This window comes from Somniosus microcephalus, chromosome 3, assembly GCF_052327205.1.
Source record: "Somniosus microcephalus isolate GS21.2 chromosome 3, FLI_Smic_1.0, whole genome shotgun sequence".
Taxonomy (NCBI): Eukaryota; Metazoa; Chordata; class Chondrichthyes; order Squaliformes; family Somniosidae; genus Somniosus; species Somniosus microcephalus.
Window position 1 is genome coordinate 18,379,435 of NC_140989.1, and position 19,248 is coordinate 18,398,682.

General features: G+C 50.0%; 1 protein-coding gene and 1 pseudogene across 1 annotated transcript in view; both read right to left on the minus strand.

Annotated features, from left to right (window-relative positions):
- Positions 1-1,111: 1,111 nt before the first annotated feature.
- Positions 1,112-19,248, minus strand: part of pex3 (peroxisomal biogenesis factor 3) — a 28,942-nt gene continuing 10,805 nt past the window's right edge. The window contains exons 6-12 of the mRNA XM_085979242.1: positions 17,509-17,575; positions 15,889-15,943; positions 11,533-11,701; positions 7,807-7,877; positions 6,366-6,488; positions 2,920-3,016; positions 1,112-1,677 (exon numbers count right to left, since the gene is read on the minus strand). Of these exons, the coding sequence (XP_085835368.1) occupies positions 1,594-1,677; positions 2,920-3,016; positions 6,366-6,488; positions 7,807-7,877; positions 11,533-11,701; positions 15,889-15,943; positions 17,509-17,575 (666 nt within the window). The 3' untranslated portion in view covers positions 1,112-1,593. The remainder of the gene's footprint in view (positions 1,678-2,919; positions 3,017-6,365; positions 6,489-7,806; positions 7,878-11,532; positions 11,702-15,888; positions 15,944-17,508; positions 17,576-19,248) is intronic.
- LOC147120882 (5S ribosomal RNA) lies at positions 11,384-11,500 on the minus strand (annotated as a pseudogene).

Consider the following 19,248-nt stretch of genomic DNA (forward strand, 5'->3'; position numbering starts at 1 on the left):
GTTTGCTTACCGGAATGAGACACATGCAGTAACCAACCAAACTCCAGCCGTACTGTTTTTCAACCGGAGACTAAGATGTCGCTTGGATTTGCTCAAACCAAACATAAGACGAGATGTTGAGGATAAGCAGTTCCAGAACATAAATGAGAAGCCAACCAGGAGCTTCAAGATAGGGCAACCAGTCTTGGCCCGCAATTACCGAACAGAAAAATGGCAGCCAGGAACGATATGTACACAGCAGGGACCACTAATGCACACAGTGGGCGTTGGAGAGAGCATCGTGAGACGCCATGCTGACCAGATTCTAGAGTCACAGGAACAAGCCAAACCTATACCACAAGCATGTGCACCTGGTAATGAGCCCAAAGTACAGATTGCGTCTACCTCAGAAGCAGGGGTATTGGAAGCTGACGAACCAACCAATGACAATGAGCCAGAATTGACTCCACCGCCAGAACAGGATACTCGAGAAAGGCGCTATCCAGTCAGGATCAGGAAGCCTCCTCAAAGACTGAACTTATAAATGACTATTTCAGTTGATGTATATATTACTGAGAAAATTGTAATTGTAATTAGTTATTATTTAGTTGTTAAATGAATGTTATGTACTGTTTATCTAAAAGGGGAGGAATTGTTGTGTATGTACCTTTAAGGGAATAACTGGTCTTAGACTGCAGTACCGGCAGTGACCACCCCTGTATAAAAGGCCCTAGCAGGCTTCTGTATTTTCAGTCTGACGCTGCCTCCTGTTCAGTAAAGTACCTGTTAAACTGTTCTCCCGAAGTCCGTGTATTATTGAGGCGCGGACTTTATAGCGCTGTCTGACATGAATCAGTCATTCATGAAAGAAAGACTTATGAAATAATACTGAGCAGCCTACGGGTGGCGCTGTCCAGGGAGAGTATAAATACTCGGGCACGGGCCCGGTTTGCGCAGGACATTCTTAACAGGAACTAGTGAAGGACACAACTAGACCTCCATGTTGTCAAACAGTTGATTAAAGCTTTGTTTAACGCTTAGACCAAGTGCCTAGTAGTTTTCTTACATCACTGTCTACTGCCTGTAAATTCTCCGACTTGCATTTGCAAAATAAGACAACTTGGACAACAAGTGGCCTTAGTGTTATATTCTTTTAATACTGTACAAGAAATTACTAAAACGAGAGGCTTTAAGATCAAAGAAATCAAAACAGTAACATCAAAGAAAGAGATGCCATCCAGCAACATATATTACTATTTATTTAATCCGTTCGAATCTGAGGTGGAGCAACAGCCACGCACTGCAGTAGAAATATATATCCACACGATCTGGAGAATCCCGTACCCAGTCTCACGCAGATTATAATGTATAATTCAGGAGATACAAAGAACGGTATGATACAAAATATTTACAGGCAGATTAATGTAATCATTTCTGGAAAGATTCAGACAGGGTTAACGGCGAACGGCCGTTGGTGACAGTGTGGAGAGTACAGCCACTGGCGCCTCGGTCACGGGAATGCTGCAGGACTGAGCGGAGCGGGAAAGACGTCTGGCAAGCACTTCACGTCGTCTCGGGCAAAGAGGCTGAGGGTGGGAGCTGCTCGGCCGAGGGTCACTTCCCCAGCTGCGGAGGGGAGCTGAACGCTTCATATACGTTGGCAGCAAAGTCCTTCACCTGGTCCATCAGCAGCAGGTCCTGGGCAGCAATGGCATCAGACCGTCAGCCACAACCCGCCTCTGTGCAGCCCCCCACCCCCAGCTTTAACGTGGGGAAGCGTCCCCCAGGTCCCTTCACGGAGGACCAATCAGACACGAATGGACGCCAGGCAAGAGGAGGAGCGATTGGGAGGGGTGGGTTTTAATAAGTGTCTTAAAGGAGGAGAGGGAGGTGGAGAGCTGGAGAGGTTTAGGGAGGGAATCCCAGAGCACGGGCCATAGGCAATGTTCCCTTTAAGCTGCGTGGCTGCGCAGCTGCCTGGAGCTCCCGCGCAGTCCGCTTGCCGGCTTTACAATAGGGAAAACCGCGCATGCGCAGGAATTTGAATGGGCCACGCACCGAAAAATAATTAAAGGGAACTTTGGTCGTAGGTGGCTGGAGGCATGGCCACCAATGGTGGGGTGGAGGGGGAAAAACAGGGAATGCACAAGAGGCCAGAACTAGGGGTAATACAGAGTCCATGGGGGAAGGGGTTGTAGGGTTGGAGGAGCTTACACAGATTGGATGGGGGCGAAGCCATGAAGAGATTTGAATGCAAAAATGAGAATTTTAAATTGGCGGCGTGAGGGAACTGGAAGCCGATGTTGCTCACTCGAGAGAAGGGGAGAAGGACTGGGTGAGGTGGTGGCCTGTTCACTGCTCAATGAGCTCACCATGTCGAGTGTACATCGGGTACAGGCTGCACCTTCACGTTCCTATTTGTTCCACTACCGAACACGGTTTCGGACTCTGTGTACAGAGGTGCTCAGCGCTAGAGTTTCAATGTTGAGTGGGATGGAGAGGGGCTTTGATCCACTGCTGTGCACTGGACAGCAGCGGGCCTGAGCCGAGGCCACGGCAGCAGGTTTGGGAGGGGGTGGTTGGGAGCGATGAGAGGGCAAGATCCAGGGAGTATCAAATTTAACAAAAAAAAACATGAAAAAAAAATTATAATTTAATGGGGAAGCCGTGGGGGAAGGGCCGAGGCCCTCAGTGGAGGGTACTGCCTGGGCTGAAAGGGGTAGGAGAGAAGACAAAACAAGTCGAGAAGTAACGTTTAAGCGACACCAAGATTGTAGTCTGCAGATTGTAGGAGAAAGGGGGGGCGAGAGGTAAGGAGTTCCCAGATTTTAGGGGGTCCGGGGAAGTAATGAGTTAGAGGTGGTGCGATGGGAACCGACTGTAACACAGTGAGAAGGCAGGGAGCAGGGAAAGTGGCCCCACAAAATGACCATCACTCACCTGAACAAAATGGCTGGGTGTCTCACTGCAGGTCGAATGTATCTGCCCATTCATAATCGGGATGATTTTGGCGAGTGGAAGTCTAACATTGGACAAGCTGCAAGGGGGTGGGGGGAGAAAGATGAACATTAAACGAGAGGAACAGGTTGCTGGTGAAACCAATTCTCGCAGTGGGCCTCACTGTGTAACGTGCACAGCCCGTCAGGTACTTACTTGCCAGTGTCTCAGCCCAATTAACAGCCAGAGATCAGGGGGATGATCAGCCCAAGCCAACTGCTCTAAACCACAGCATGCCAGTTAAAAAAAAGACTTGCATTTATATAGCGCCTTTCACAACCACTGGACGCCCCAAAGCGTGGCGCCACCACTGAAGTACTTTTTGAAGCGTAGTCACTGATGTAATGTCGGAAACGCGGAAGCCAATTTGTGCACAGCAAGCTCCCACAAACAGCAATGTGATAATGACCAGATAATCTGTTTTAGTGATGTTGATTGAGGGATAAATATTGGCCGGGACACCGGGGATAACTCCCCCTGCTCTTCATTGAAATCGTGCCGTGGGATCTTTTACATCCACCCTACAGAGCAGACGGGGCCTCGGTTTAACATCTTATCCGTAAAAAGGCACCTCCGACAGTGCCGCACTCCCTCAGTACTGCGCTGGAGTGCCAGCTTAGATTTTTGTGCTCAAGTCTCTGGAGTGGGACTTGAACCCACAACCTTCTGACCCAGAGGCGCGAGGGCTACCAATTGAATTACCTGATAAACAAGTATACCAGAATCACTGTGCACAGCCCCTAAAAACATCTCCACCTCAAACCACTGAAAGAACGGAATCTAAAGCTGCAGAAGCTTGTCAGCACAATCTCCAAGACTAGATTCGGCCACCAAAAAAGTCCCTCTTTTACAACCGACTTCCAGCAGCCTGCTGAGATATTCATGATTGCAAAAGATAAAATCCCAATCCCAATCGAAGTGGGAAAGTGAATCAGGCTTTAGGTAGAGGATGGTGCATGTATGGAACAGGCTGCTGGCGGTGGGAGTGCTGTGGCTGCTCAGACATTGAGTATATTCAAGGCTGAGATCGATAGATTTTTTGGACTCTAGGGGAATCAAGGGATATGGAGACCAGTTGAGAAAGTGGAGTTGAGGTCGAAGATCAGTCATGATCTTAAGAACATAAAAATGAGGAACAGGGAGGAGGCCGTACGGCCTCTCGAGCCTGCTCCGCCATTCAACATGTTCTTAAATGAAAGCAGGCACTGGACAGGTCATCGACCTGATACGTTAACTCGGTTTCTCTCTCCACAGATGCTGCCTGGCCTGCTGAGTGTTTCCAGTATTTCCTGTTTTGAGTTCAGATTTCCAGCAGCCATGCTGCTTTTGCTTTTGTTGTTCTGGTACTGGAGCTACGTTTGGCAGGGGAAGCTGATTGAGGAGTGTGAAAGGCAGAGGGATTTGGGGACTGGCCGGATGGATTTCCTCCTGTGCGAGTCAGGTCTGGCTCCGTCAGTTTGAGGAACTTGGAGCAGTCGCTTCACTGGTCCCGTCCTGTCCTGCGCGTTCCTGCAGTAGAGCGGAACTCCTGCTGCCCTGCCGCGGCAGCGGGTTCCGACCCGGGCCAGTCTGCAGCCGCGTTCTGTCCCAGGGTTCATCCAATGGCCAGGGGGACGGTAGCAGATGTGCGACCAGCAGGCCCCTCACTCCTGCCGGTCCAGAGGGAGGTAGTGCCAGCAGATTTACTGGGGCACTCATTTCTATATCATTTTTTAAAAAACTTTCATTGAAATATTCTCTCAAACTTACAATTCAAAAAGCTGTAAAGGTGGGCCCGGAGCCATCATTAAGTAACTCGTAGAATCTTACAGCACAGAAAGGGGCCATTCGGCCCATCGTGCCTGTGCTGGCTCTTCGAAATAGCTAGGTAGCAAAATACTGCGGATGCTGGAAATCCGAAATAACAACAGAAAATGCTGGAAAAACTCAGCAGGCCAGGCAACATCCGTGGAGAGAGAAATAGAGTCAACGTTTCAGGTCAAAACCCTTCGTCAGGACTGAGAAAAAACACAGGAAATGAAACAGATTAAAAGGCCAGTTTGGGGGCTGGGAAATGGGGATGAAAGAACAAAAGAGAAGTGAAGAGACATTAAGAGGTATTCAAGACAAGACGAGATGGTGATAGGACTAGTGGAGACAAAAGACGGCTCTAGATTAGGTGTGAAATGCGCTGGCAGAATGGGAGACAGCTGCCATGTGGGAGAGCACAAAACAAAAGGTGTGGATAAAAAATATATATAAAAATGTAATAGGGGCCGAGGTTATGATCTGAAATTGTTGAACTCGATATTGAGTCCGGAAGGCTGTAATGTGCCTAATCGAGGGACAGCACCTCATCTTCCGATTAGGCACTTTACAGTCTTCCGGACTCAATATCGAGTTCAACAATTTCAGATCATAACCTCGGCCCCTATTACATTTTTATATATTTTTTATCCACACCTTTGTTTTGGCCCTTCCCCCTTTTTTCTCTCTCCCACATGGCAGCTCTCTCATATTCTGCCAGCGCATTTCACACCTCATCTAGAGCCGTCTTTTGTCTCTCCACTAGTCCTATCACCATCTCGTCTGGTTTTGAATACCTCTTAATGTCTCTTCACTTCTCTTTTGTTCTCTCATCCCCATTTCCCAGCCCCCAAACTGGCCTTTTAACCTGTTTCATTTCCTGTGTTTTCTCAGTCCTGACGAAGGGTTTCGACCTGAAACGTTGACTCTATTTCTCTCTCCACAGATGTTGCCTGGCCTGCTGAGTTTTTCCAGCATTTTCTGTTGTTACTTCGAAATAGCTATCCAATCCCCCACAACCCTGAAAATGTTTCCTTTTCAAGTACATATCCAATCCCCCATTGAAAGTTATTGTTGAATCTGCTTTCACCGCCCTTTCAAGCAGTACATTCCAGATCATAAAAACTCGCTGCGTAAAAATCATTTCTCCTCTCCCCTCTGGTTCTTTTGCTAATTATCTTAATCTGTGTCCTCTGGTTACCGACCCTCCTGCCAGAGGAAACAGTTTCTCCCCATCTACTTTATCAAAACCCCTCATCATTTTAAACACCTCTATCAAATCTTCTCTGCTCTAAGGAGAACAATCCCAGCTTCTCTAGTCTTTCCACGCAACTGAAGTTCCTCAACCCTGGTACGAGATTCTAGTCAATCTCTTCTGCACCCTCTCCAAGGCCTTGGTGTCCTTCTTAAAGTGTGGTGCCCAGAATTAGCCACAATACTCCAGCTGGGGTCTGACCAGTTTTATAAAAGTTTAGCACAACTTCCTTGATTTTGCAATCTAAACTTAAACCGAGGTTCCTGTGCAGCATTAGCTATAGTCACATCTCCCTGCTTGCACGTACCGAATGGCGTGTCGTGCTGCAATTGGGGGGGAATCCACTGACCTGCTGATCTTTCTGTTTTGAGTCAATTCCTGTTCCGTTGGCTTGAAGAACTCCGCCATGTTGTCCAGCAGTTGGCTAAATCCCCGATTCAAACAGGAATTCAAAACAGTGTTGAAGTCCGGACTGTAATATTCACACAAAATAATAGATAGTTAACGACCACATCTTGCTTTAGTTTTTAAAACATGCAGGTGAACCAGCAGCAAGCTTAAGGGCTCATGGCTTCTCAGCTTGGAGCGAGCCGAGAGGGTGAAATTCAGCTCAGTTACTTTGCAGAGACAGTAATTCAGCTGAACTCTTCGGCTTGAGAGTCTCTGCCTTTCTCAGCAGCACTGGGAACGCCCCGGTTAAAAAACGGGGACAATTGAAAGGCGCAGAGTTAAACCTCCTGTGCATACATGCGAGATTGGATTAAATCATTAAAACTGTAGTGATAAAGAGTATTTGTTGCAAATTGTTTAGGGCCATTAATTTACCAGAACTTTCTTGGTCAGACGAGGACGGAGTGGTTAGTGTTTCCTGCAGTTTCCCCGCGCCGCTGCTTTGCGTTAGGTTTAGCCAGCACCGGCTGCCTTCTCGTACCGTGCCCAAGTGAGCATTCTCCATATAGGAGCCTGGACAGCGAGCGTCGGCGGGCTATTGGCTGCATGACCTATCGTAGCCGAGCCCGATCTTAGCCACGCACTCGTGGAGCTCCGCTAACGTAGCACCGACCAGGCATCGATCCTGTGGCCTTCCTGTTCTCTCCGTCACTGTACCATAGCAGAGGGCAGGGCATTTATCCACTTTTTTAAAAAATTCATTCGTTCACAGGATGTGGATGTCGCCGGCAAGACCAGCATTTATTGCCCATTCCTAACTGCTCTCGAGACGGTGGTGGTGAGCCGCCTTCTTGAATACAGCTGAGTGGCTCGCTAGGCCATTTCAGAGGGGCAGTTAAGAGTCAACCACATTGCTGTGGGCCTGGAGTCACATATAGGCCAGACCGGGCAAGGGTGGCAGATTTCCTTCCCTAAAGGACATTGGGATTTTACGACAATCCTGTAGTTTCATGGTCACCATTATTGATGGTAGCCCTTTATTCCAGATTTATTTAACTGAATTTAAATCCCCCAGCTGATTTCAACTCATGTCACTGGATCATTAGTCCAGGCCTCGGGATTACTAGTCCAGTAACATAATCACCACACTACCGCACCCTCTAAGGCAGTGCTGGCTCACTTCCACTCAAGACTCCCATCTGCACTGTAAGGAAGGGTAAGCAGAAACCTGGTTCTCCTCCCACCACCGCCACGTAAGCCTGCAGTCTCTAATCAGTGAGAACATCACACCCGCCCTGCTCCCAATCCCGATGTCCTGATCAGACTTTAATAGCTGAAGATACACAGCACTGTCAGAGGGGAAACTGAATTTCTCTTCCCCGGAATTCCCTCATACAGACCTTTCCAGCATATCTCTGGTTTCATTTAGAAGTTTGAGTGTGGTTAAGTCTTTTTCTGTCAATCCACAGGCCTGCGGGGGGAAAAAAAATTCTATAGAAATTGCAGTGACAGATCCCATATTAAATCTCGCCTCTTAGCGCATAACAACCCTGGCCATTGGGGGCAGGCTGCCAAGCTGGCCTCATCTGATGGGAGATGTGGTACCTGCGAGTGAGGCTGGCCATTGGGAGATGTGGTACCTGTGAGTGATGTTCCCATTGGGAGATGTGGTACCTGTGAGTGAGGTTCCCATTGGGAGATGTGGTACCTGTGAGTGAGGCTGGCCATTGGGAGGTGTGGTACCTGTGAGCAAGGCTGGCCATTGGGAGATGTGGTACCTGTGAGTGAGGTTCCCATTGGGAGGTGTGGTACCTGTGAGCAAGGCTGGCCATTGGGAGATGTGGTACCTGTGAGTGAGGTTCCCATTGGGAGATGTGGTACCCGTGAGTGAGGTTCCCATTGGGAGATGTGGTACCTGTGAGTGAGGCTGGCCATTGGGAGATGTGGTACCCGTGAGTGAGGCTGGCCATTGGGAGATGTGGTACCCGTGAGTGAGGCTGGCCATTGGGAGATGTGGTACCTGTGAGTGAGGCTGGCCATTGGGAGATGTGGTACCTGTGAGCGAGGCTGGCCATTGGGAGATGTGGTACCTGTGAGTGAGGTTCCCATTGGGAGATGTGGTACCTGAGAGTGAGGCTGGCCATTGGGAGATGTGGTACCTGTGAGTGAGGCTGGCCATTGGGAGATGTGGTACCTGTGAGCGAGGCTGGCCATTGGGAGATGCGGTACCTGTGAGTGAGACTGGCCATTGGGAGATGTAGTACCTGTGAGTGAGGCTGGCCATTGGGAGATGTGGTACCTGTGAGTGAGGCTGGCCATTGGGAGATGTGGTACCTGTGAGTGAGGCTGGCCATTGGGAGATGGGGTACCTGTGAGTGAGGCTGGCCATTGGGAGATGTGGTACCTGCGAGTGAGGCTGGCCATTGGGAGATGTAGTACCTGTGAGTGAGGCTGGCCATTGGGAGATGTGGTACCTGTGAGTGAGGTTCCCATTGGGAGATGCGGTACCCGTGAGTGAGGCTGGCCATTGGGAGATGTGGTACCTGTGAGTGAGGTTCCCATTGGGAGATGGGGTACCTGTGAGTGAGGCTGGCCATTGGGAGATTTGGTACCTGTGAGTGAGGTTCCCATTGGGAGATGTGGTACCTGTGAGTGAGGCTGGCCATTGGGAGATGTGGTACCTGTGAGTGAGGTTCCCATTGGGAGATGTGGTACCTGTGAGTGAGGCTGGCCATTGGGAGATTTGGTACCTGTGAGTGAGGCTGGCCATTGGGAGATGTGGTACCTGTGAGTGAGGCTGGCCATTGGGAGATGTGGTACCTGTGAGTGAGGTTCCCATTGGGAGATGTGGTACCTGTGAGTGAGGCTGGCCATTGGGAGATGTGGTACCTGTGAGTGAGGTTCCCATTGGGAGATGTGGTACCTGTGAGTGAGGCTGGCCATTGAGAGATGTGGTACCTGTGAGTGAGGTTCCCACTGGAAGATGTGGTACCCGTGAGTGAGGCTGGCCATTGGGAGATGTGGTACCTGTGAGTGAGGTTCCCATTGGGAGATGTGGTACCTGTGAGTGAGGCTGGCCATTGGGAGATGTGGTACCTGTGAGTGAGGTTCCCATTGGGAGATGTGGTACCTGTGAGTGAGGTTCCCATTGGGAGATGTGGTACCTGTGAGCGAGGTTCCCATTGGGAGATGTGGTACCTGTGAGTGAGGCTGGCCATTGGGAGGTGTGGTACCTGTGAGTAAGGTTCCCATTGGGAGATGTGGTACCTGTGAGTGAGGTTCCCATTGGGAGATGTGGTACCTGTGAGTGAGGCTGGCCATTGGGAGATGTGGTACCTGTGAGCGAGGTTCCCATTGGGAGATGTGGTACCTGTGAGTGAGGTTCCCCATTGGGAGATGCAGTATCTATGAGTGAGGCTGGCCAATTGGAGATGCCTGTGAGTGAAGCTGCCCGGTAGGAAATGGACCCAAACGAACCATGAACATTTTTCCATCTCCTAACTGTGTGCTGTGCCCAAGTCCCTTGGTTGCTCAACACTTCTCTAAATAGTGCTTCTCTCTCTTGGCCGTGGTGTGAGAAACAAGATCTGGGGAATAGTGCAGAGAAGGACAGCCATATCCTAGCTTCCCCTTACTCTCTAAAGCCTTATTTTTGATTTGGCACAGTGATGGCAGGGTCTCGAGACTGCTGTGGGTTAGGCTGGCTTGGCTGTACGAGACAGTATTGAGGTAACTTGACGGGGAGAAACTTCCCATTTTCAGAGCTTAGATGTCAATGCAACTGTGTTGCAGGTTTGTATAAAACAGCACTGCAAACTCCCGGTGTTAATGCACAGCAGCAGAGTTGGCAGGATGCAGGCCCAATCCAAACGGTTTTCAAACTCCAGGGGAGTGCAGGGGCTTGGGAAGCTGCTGAATATTAAGGGGGGGCCAGGGACCAGGAGGAGAGAGTCAAAGGACACTGTCCTGCATCGCCTTACAGCTGTTTTCAGAGTAGAGATGGGCTCTGTGAGTCAGTAACAGGGCAGATATAAAAGTGACTTAGCGTTAAAATGTTACTGAGTCCGTCCAGAACGTAGCTGAGCCTCAAAGACCGGGGAAGGACCAAGGACCGATTCTCGGTCTGTCGAGTTAGATGCTCTCAGTAGGGGCGCTACAATTGGAATCAGTGTCTCTGGGTGAGAGAGGGGAAAACTGGCTAGGGTCCCTGCCTTTGACTGCTATCCAATCATCTGCGCTGGAAGTCGACGACATGTTGAGGCTGCAGAGTGAGGTCCCGTGCAGGCGAATAGCCTGCCGAAAATCACTCACCTGAGGCTGACAAATGAATAACGGCGAGTCGGGCGAGGGAGCAGAGGAAGTGCCTCCCATGGACTCGAGGGCTGTACCTCAGCAGTCAGCGAGGGAGGAGAATTGGCGAGGAAAATAAATAAAGGCGGCTTTTCTGTACAATTGCGGCAATGCACCGCAAATGATACATAGAAAAATAGGAGGAGTAGGCCGCTCGGCCCTTCGAGCCTGCTCCGCCATTCAATATGATCATGGCTGATCCTCTATCTCTCTTTTAACCAGCACCTAAATATCCGGAAATCTCTCTTAACCGGCAAAATTCAGGAGTAGGTTCAGGTAAGTTTTACTATATATTAGTGGCCTTGTAACCGGGGTTCCTGCACCTGTGGCCGTGCAACAGGGACTCCTGGATCTGTGACCGTGTAACCGGGACTCCTGCACAACTGCCGTGTAACCGGAGCTCCTGCACCTGTGGCCGTGTACGGGGCTCTCGTACCTTGGTAAGTATACCTCTCTGTAATCCGGACTTTTTGATCAACCGGCACCACGCCGGTCCCGTCGGTGCCGGATAAAAAAGAGTTTCCTGTACCATATTCCCACTCTCTTCCCATACCCCTTGATGCATTTTGTGTCTAGAAATCTATCTCCTTCTTAAATATATTCAGTGATCTTAAATATATTCAGTGAAGCCTACTACACCTGGTATTCCCAGGCAGTCTCCCATCCAAGTACTAACCAGGCCTGACTCTGCTTAGCTTGCAAGATCAGATGAGATCGGGCGTTTTCAGACTAGTATGGTTTTGCTGCGCGCACTCGTCTGCGGAGTGAAACCGTACCTGGGAGGCCAAGGTGTTCTCCTCGTCGGGGATTAAGTACCAACACAGCGGGGACCTGGTCGCGACGGTCTCCAGCTCACCAGGGTGACCGCGGCGCTCCACCTGCTGCCGGATTTCACCCAGGAACCGCTCCAGCTCCAGCAGCGACAAGCTCTGCTTCAGCGAGATGCTGTGCGGGGAAACAGACCGGACATTAGCCCTCGCGCGGGGCCCACGTGCACAACACACAGATCACAGAATCTCACAGAAACCCCACAGTGCAGATAGAGGCCATTTCGGCCCATCGAGCCTGCACCGACACATATCCCACCCGATCCCCGTAACCCCTACACCAACACATATCCCACCCTATCCCCGTAACCCCGCGTATTTAATCCCCCTAACACTAAGGGTCAATTTATCATAGCCAATCAACCTAACCCGCACATCTTTGGACAGATCACACAGAGCGTGTTACATAGTATTTACAGAAACAGCCCATTCAACCCAACAGGTCCGTGCCGGTGTTTATGCTCCACACGAGCCTCCTCCAACCCCCTCTTTATCTCACTCTATCAGCATATCCCTCTATTGCTTTCTCCCTCCTGTACTTATCTAGTTTCCCCTTAAATGTGTCTATGTTATTCGCCAGAACCACTCCCTGTGGTAACGAGTTCCACATTCCAACCGCTCTGTGTAAAGAAGTTTCTCCTGAATTCCCTATTGGATTTATTAGTGACTATCTTATATTGATGGCCCCTATGTTCTGGTCTCGCCCACAAGTGGAAACATTTTCTCTATGTCTACCCTATCAAACACTTTCATAATCTTAAAGACCTCGATCAGATCACCCCTCAGCCTTCTCTTTTCTAGAGAAAAGAGCCCCAGCCTGTTCAATCTTTCTTGATGGGTACAACCTCGCACTTCTGGTATCATCCGTATAAATCTTTTTCTCACCTTCTCCAGTGCCTCTATATCCTTTTTATAATACGGAGACCAGAGCTGTGCACAGTGCTCCCAGTGCGGTCTAACTAAGGTATATGGAGACCAGAGCTGTGCACAGTGCTCCCAGTGTGGTCTAACTAAGGTATATGGAGACCAGAGCTGTGCACAGTGCTCCCAGTGTGGTCTAACTAAGGTATATGGAGACCAGAGCTGTGCACAGTGCTCCCAGTGTGGTCTAACTAAGGTATATGGAGACCAGAGCTGTGCACAGTGCTCCCAGTGTGGTCTAACTAAGGTATATGGAGACCAGAGCTGTGCACAGTGCTCCCAGTGTGGTCTAACTAAGGTATATGGAGACCAGAACTGTGCACGGTACTCCCAGTGTGGTCTAACTAAGGTATATGGAGACCAGAGCTGTGCACAGTGCTCCCAGTGTGGTCTAACTAAGGTATATGGAGACCAGAGCTGTGCACGGTACTCCCAGTGTGGTCTAACTAAGGTATATGGAGACCAGAGCTGTGCACAGTGCTCCCAGTGTGGTCTAACTAAGGTGTATGGAGACCAGAGCTGTGCACAGTGCTCTCAGTGTGGTCTAACTAAGGTATATGGAGACCAGAACTGTGCACGGTACTCCAAGTGTGGTCTAACCAAGGTATATGGAGACCAGAGCTGTGCACGGTACTCCCAGTGTGGTCTAACCAAGGTATATGGAGACCAGAGCTGTGCACGGTACTCCCAGTGCGGTCTAACTAAGGTATATGGAGACCAGAGCTGTGCACGGTACTCCCAGTGTGGTCTAACCAAGGTATATGGAGACCAGAACTGTGCACGGTACTCCCAGTGCGGTCTAACTAAGGTATATGGAGACCAGAGCTGTGCACGGTACTCCCAATGTGGTCTAACCAAGGTATATGGAGACCAGAACTGTGCACGGTACTCCCAGTGCGGTCTAACTAAGGTATATGGAGACCAGAGCTGTGCACGGTGCTCCCAGTGTGGTCTAACTAAGGTATATGGAGACCAGAGCTGTGCACGGTACTCCCAGTGCGGTCTAACCAAGGTATATGGAGACCAGAGCTGTGCACGGTACTCCCAGTGTGGTCTAACTAAGGTATATGGAGACCAGAGCTGTGCACGGTACTCCCAATGTGGTCTAACCAAGGTATATGGAGACCAGAACTGTGCACGGTACTCCCAGTGCGGTCTAACTAAGGTATATGGAGACCAGAGCTGTGCACGGTGCTCCCAGTGTGGTCTAACTAAGGTATATGGAGACCAGAGCTGTGCACGGTACTCCCAGTGTGGTCTAACTAAGGTATATGGAGACCAGAGCTGTGCACGGTACTCCCAGTGTGGTCTAACTAAGGTATATGGAGACCAGAGCTGTGCACGGTACTCCCAATGTGGTCTAACCAAGGTATATGGAGACCAGAACTGTGCACGGTACTCCCAGTGCGGTCTAACTAAGGTATATGGAGACCAGAGCTGTGCACGGTGCTCCCAGTGTGGTCTAACTAAGGTATATGGAGACCAGAGCTGTGCACGGTACTCCCAGTGCGGTCTAACTAAGGTATACGGAGACCAGAACTGTGCACGTTACTCCCAGTGCGGTCTAACTAAGGTATACGGAGACCAGAACTGTGCACGTTACTCCCAATGTGGTCTAACCAAGGTATATGGAGACCAGAACTGTGCACGGTACTCCCAGTGTGGTCTAACTAAGGTATATGGAGACCAGAGCTGTGCACGGTGCTCCCAGTGTGGTCTAACTAAGGTATATGGAGACCAGAGCTGTGCACGTTACTCCCAGTGCGGTCTAACCAAGGTATATGGAGACCAGAACTGTGCACGGTACTCCCAGTGCGGTCTAACTAAGGTATACGGAGACCAGAACTGTGCACGTTACTCCCAGTGCGGTCTAACTAAGGTATATGGAGACCAGAACTGTGCACGTTACTCCCAGTGCGGTCTAACCAAGGTATATGGAGACCAGAGCTGTGCACAGTGCTCCCAGTGTGGTCTAACTAAGGTATATGGAGACCAGAACTGTGCACGTTACTCCCAGTGCGGTCTAACCAAGGTATATGGAGACCAGAGCTGTGCACAGTGCTCCCAGTGTGGTCTAACTAAGGTATATGGAGACCAGAGCTGTGCACGTTACTCCCAGTGCGGTCTAACTAAGGTATATGGAGACCAGAACTGTGCACGTTACTCCCAGTGCGGTCTAACCAAGGTATATGGAGACCAGAACTGTGCACGGTACTCCAAGTGTGGTCTAACCAAGGCTCGATATAAGTTTAACACAACTTCGCTGCTTTTCAATTCAATACTCTAGAAATGAACCCCAGTGCTTTATTTGTATTTTTATGGCCTTGTTAACCTTCATGCTGCTTTTAATGATTTGTGAATCTGTACCCCTGTGGGTCAATGTTCCCTGTAAACCGTGCTTTGTTCTGCGTGGCCTGTTTCTTTGCATGCCGTGCATGCGCGGTATTTACAGTGTAAATGCCAGTGAGCGGCCTGCACGGGACCTTACTGCGAGCTCGTGCGCGGGAACATAGCTGTGGGTATGTGGGCATCAATACACATTTGTAAAGACCACAAGACACGCACATGCACAGCTGTCTACAGGAGAGGGAGCTGCAAGAACAGACTACTAGAAAAAAACTTTATGGTGAGGGTGATTTTTGACTTCCTTTAAGGGTTGCCAGCTCTTCTTGGACGTATTCCTGGAGGGTTCATCACCTGACCCGCCACCTCCATAAACCCCGCCCGTGCATTCAAGGGTACGGTGGCTAAAAGGTTGGATTTTCCAATCGGTGTAATTTTGATGCTGGTGTTAGGAACATAGGAACAGGAGTAGGCCAGTCAGCCCCTCGAGTCTGTTCTGCCATTCAATAAGATCGTGGCTTGGGCACAGAATCCAGGCTGACACTCCAGGGCAGTACTGAGGGAGTGCTGCACTGTCGGAGGTGCCGTCTTTCGGATGAGACGTCAAACTGAAGCCCCGTCTGCTCCCTCGGGTGGATGTAAAAGATCCTATGGCACTATATCGAAGAGGAGCAGGGGGTTCTCCCCGGTGTCCTGGCCAATATTTATCCCTCAATCAACATCACTTGGTCACTATTTGATTGCTGTTTGTGGGAGCTTGCTGTGCACAAATTGGCTGCCGCATTTCCTACATTACAACAGTGACTCCACTCGAAAACAATGAAGTATTTCATTGGCTGTAAAGCTTTGGGACGTCCCGAGGTTGTGACAGGTGCTATATGAATGCAAGTTCATTTTTTCAAAATTTTTCCAGACATGTGGAAACTGCTGCAAGCAGAGCGCAAAACTTGTAACCCCCACCTCCTCACTTCATCCCCCTCCCCCACCGCGTTCCTGCATCCGACACAGAAGCGGAATACCGACAGGCTCCGTTATATTTACCTTCCAATCACATTCTGCACAGCTTTCTTCACCACCGTTATCAGTTCGCTCAAACCTAAACGGGACAAAATGGGGGCGGGGGGGGAAAGCAAAACAAAAACAGCTATAGTTAGAAACTAAAGTGTAGGCTAAAGGGGCTTCCCTGTGCAGTCGGTGGCTCTCCCGGCACAAGCTGCAAGCTGCACTGGAAAGGGTCGGGAAGTGGCTCTATTCTTGGTGGCGATGGCTACTCGCCTTCCTGTGGCTGTTGCAAGCTGCTGCTGGAGTCACCGGCTGCGGTTCCGGCCCGCCAGAGGGCACAGAGCCGCTTTAACACCTCTGGCCTCAGCATGGCCTAAACCCGTCCCCCCGAAATATTCACACGAAGCAGAGCCACTAATGATGCTGTTACACCGTGCGCCACCCACACCCCAAAAGATTACCGCCACACCCTTCCCCGCCAAGAGACAGTCACTGGTCGAGAGGTGTAGAGATTGAGTGCAATATTGTGAGTTTAGAAGAATGAGAGGTGGTCTCATTGAAATGTATAAAATTCTGACAGGGCTCGACGAGGTAAATGCTGGGAGGATGTTTCCCCTGGCTGGAGAATCTAGTAGAACTCGGGGGTCATAGTCTCAGGATAAGGGGTTAGCCGAGAGCTGTAGGAAGACGCTACCTGGAGGTCGAGTGTAGGAATCCTGCCTCCACTGGCAGGAGGGTCAGTAACCCAGAGGACACAGATTTAAGGTAATTGGCAAAAAAGCCAGATGAGGAGAATTATTCTTTTTACGCAGCGAGTTATGATCTGGGGTAGAAAATTCCAAAGATTCGCAACCCTCTGAGTGAAGAAATTTCTTAAATGGCCGAATCCTGAGTCTATGTCCCCGAGTTCTCAACTCTCCAGCCGGGGGGGAAACAACCACTCAGCATCTAAAATAACAACAGAAAATGCTGGAAAAACTCAGCAGGCCAGGCAACATCCGTGGAGAGAGAAATAGAGTCAACGTTTCAGGTCGGAACTGAGAAAAAAAAGGCAGGAAATAAAAAGATTAAAGGGCAGTTTGGGGGCTGGGAAATGGGGGAGGGGATGAAAGAAGAGACATTAAGAGATATTCAAGGTGAGACGAGATGGTAATAGGACAGGTAAAGAGACAGACAATGGCTCTAGATGAAGTGTGAAATGCGCTGGCAGAGTGAGAGACAGCTGCCGTGTGGGAGAGAGAGAGAAAAAGGAAAAGGCACAAACCAAAAGTGTGGATCAAAAATATAAAAATATAATAGGGGCCGAGGTTATGAAATGAAATTGGTGAACTCGATATCGAGTCCGGAAGACTGTAAAGTGCCTAATGGAAAGATGAGGTGCTGTTCCTCGAGCTTACGCTGAGCTTCCGTGGAACAATGCAAGAGGCCGCGGACGGTGAGGTCTGAGTGGGTATGGGGCGGTGAATTAAAATGACAGGCGACCGGAAGCTCGGGGTCATCCTTACGGACTGAACGGAGGTGTTCCGCAAAGCGGTCACCCAATCTGCGTTTGGTCTCCCCACTCAGCATCTACCCTGTCCAATAACGCAGCATCATGCCTTTTGCTCGGTACTCGAAGTAACCTGGCGTGTGACACACAAACACAGCAAGCACGCTTACCGTCACCAAGGAGGTGCTGTATACTCGACAGGTACTGCTGCTGCACGTCGGGAGGAGCTAAGGGGGTCTGCGGCACAAACAGAACACAAAGTGAGTGACCCAATAACACTGGCCGACAGCAGGCTGCAGCAGAAAGAACACATATGCAATATGGTGCTTTAAAAATGCGTCTCTCAGTAACATCCCGACGCGCTTTGCACACAATCAACCGCCTTTGAAGAGCGGCGACTGCTGCTACGTGGGTGAACCTGGTGGACATTTTGCGCACGGCAAGATCCCGGAAACAACACTGAGCTGAGTGGCCATTTCTGGGACGGTTGGCTGAGGGGGAGGAATGTTGGCCCCTTGCTCACCCAGCTGGACAGGCAGACTCCAGCCTTGGTATAGTTGTCTCATTTGAAGAACAATGCAGCACTTTCCTCTGCGGGCTAGATTCGGTGCTCGTGTTCTGGAACGGGACTGGAAGCCAATGCCTCTTGCAAGTTGTGATGGGCGCGCGGCCACACAGCAATCTGTGAAGGGGCCGCGCAGGTCGCTCACAAACTGCCCCGTCGGAGAGGCTGCGCGTCGGGCATTTAAATAAACAGGTATTATTTGGAGGGAATCAGTGCTTGAACCCCACAACTTGCAGACTCAGAAGTGGGAGCGCTACCTACTGAAACTGGCACAGGGATTATTGCCATCCAGTTGTGTCAGAGGGGGAGACATTAACATCTCGCTGAATTTCTGCCTGTATGTTATGTGGCGAGTCCACTCAGTGTTCCCAGACGTGTGGCTACAGTACTCTGGGCTCCAGTGCCACCTTATGGCAGGATTAAAGTACTGCACAGGTTGCATTGACTTCCCCCTTGCATACTGTAATACACGGCGAACTAGTGATTTTCTGGTTACTGGGTCTATCAAATTATCAGTCAGTCAGTCATTAACACTCCTGACACGGCAAAAGCATTCCACTGCAGAAGGGTTTCTTTGGAATCCTCTACCCCAGAGGGCTGTGGCTGCTGAGTTGTTGAGTATATTCAAGGCTGAGATCGATAGATTTTTGGACTCTCGGGGAATCAAGGGATATGGGGATGGGGCAGGAAAGTGGAGATGAGGTCAAAGATCAGCCATGATCTTATTGAATGGCGGAGCAGGCTCGAGGGGCCGTATGGCCGACTCCTGCTCCTATTTCTTATGCTCTTTCTGCATGGGTCCGTCCCAGCGCATCAAACACCGACAATTTAAACACAGGTGGAAATGCTGCACAGTGAATGAGTGCTAAACGCGCTGCTTAAGAACATAAAATGCTGGAAATACACATCAGGCCCATCAACATCTGTAAAAGAGAAAAGATAGGTTAATGTTCGTGCTCAGATCCTTCATCAAGGCATTCTGACCAAAGGTCTCTACCAAACTGTTTTTTAATATACTTATCCTTGTTTTCAAATCTCTCCATGGCCTCGCCCCCTTTCTATCTCTGTAACCTCCTCCAGTCCTACTTCCCTCTGAGATCTCTGCGCTCCTCTAATTCTGACCTCTTGCGTATCCCCAATTTTAATCGCCCCACTATTGGCGACAGTGCCTTCAGCTACCTGGGCCCCAAGCTCTGGAATTCCCTCCACAGTGTCAGCTGTGGCTCAGCTGGTAGCACATTCGCCTCCGAGTCAGAAGGTTGTGGGACTGGAGCACATAAAGCTAGGCTGAGACTCCAGTGCAGTACTGAGGGAGTGCTGCACTGTCGGAGGTGCCGTCTTTCAG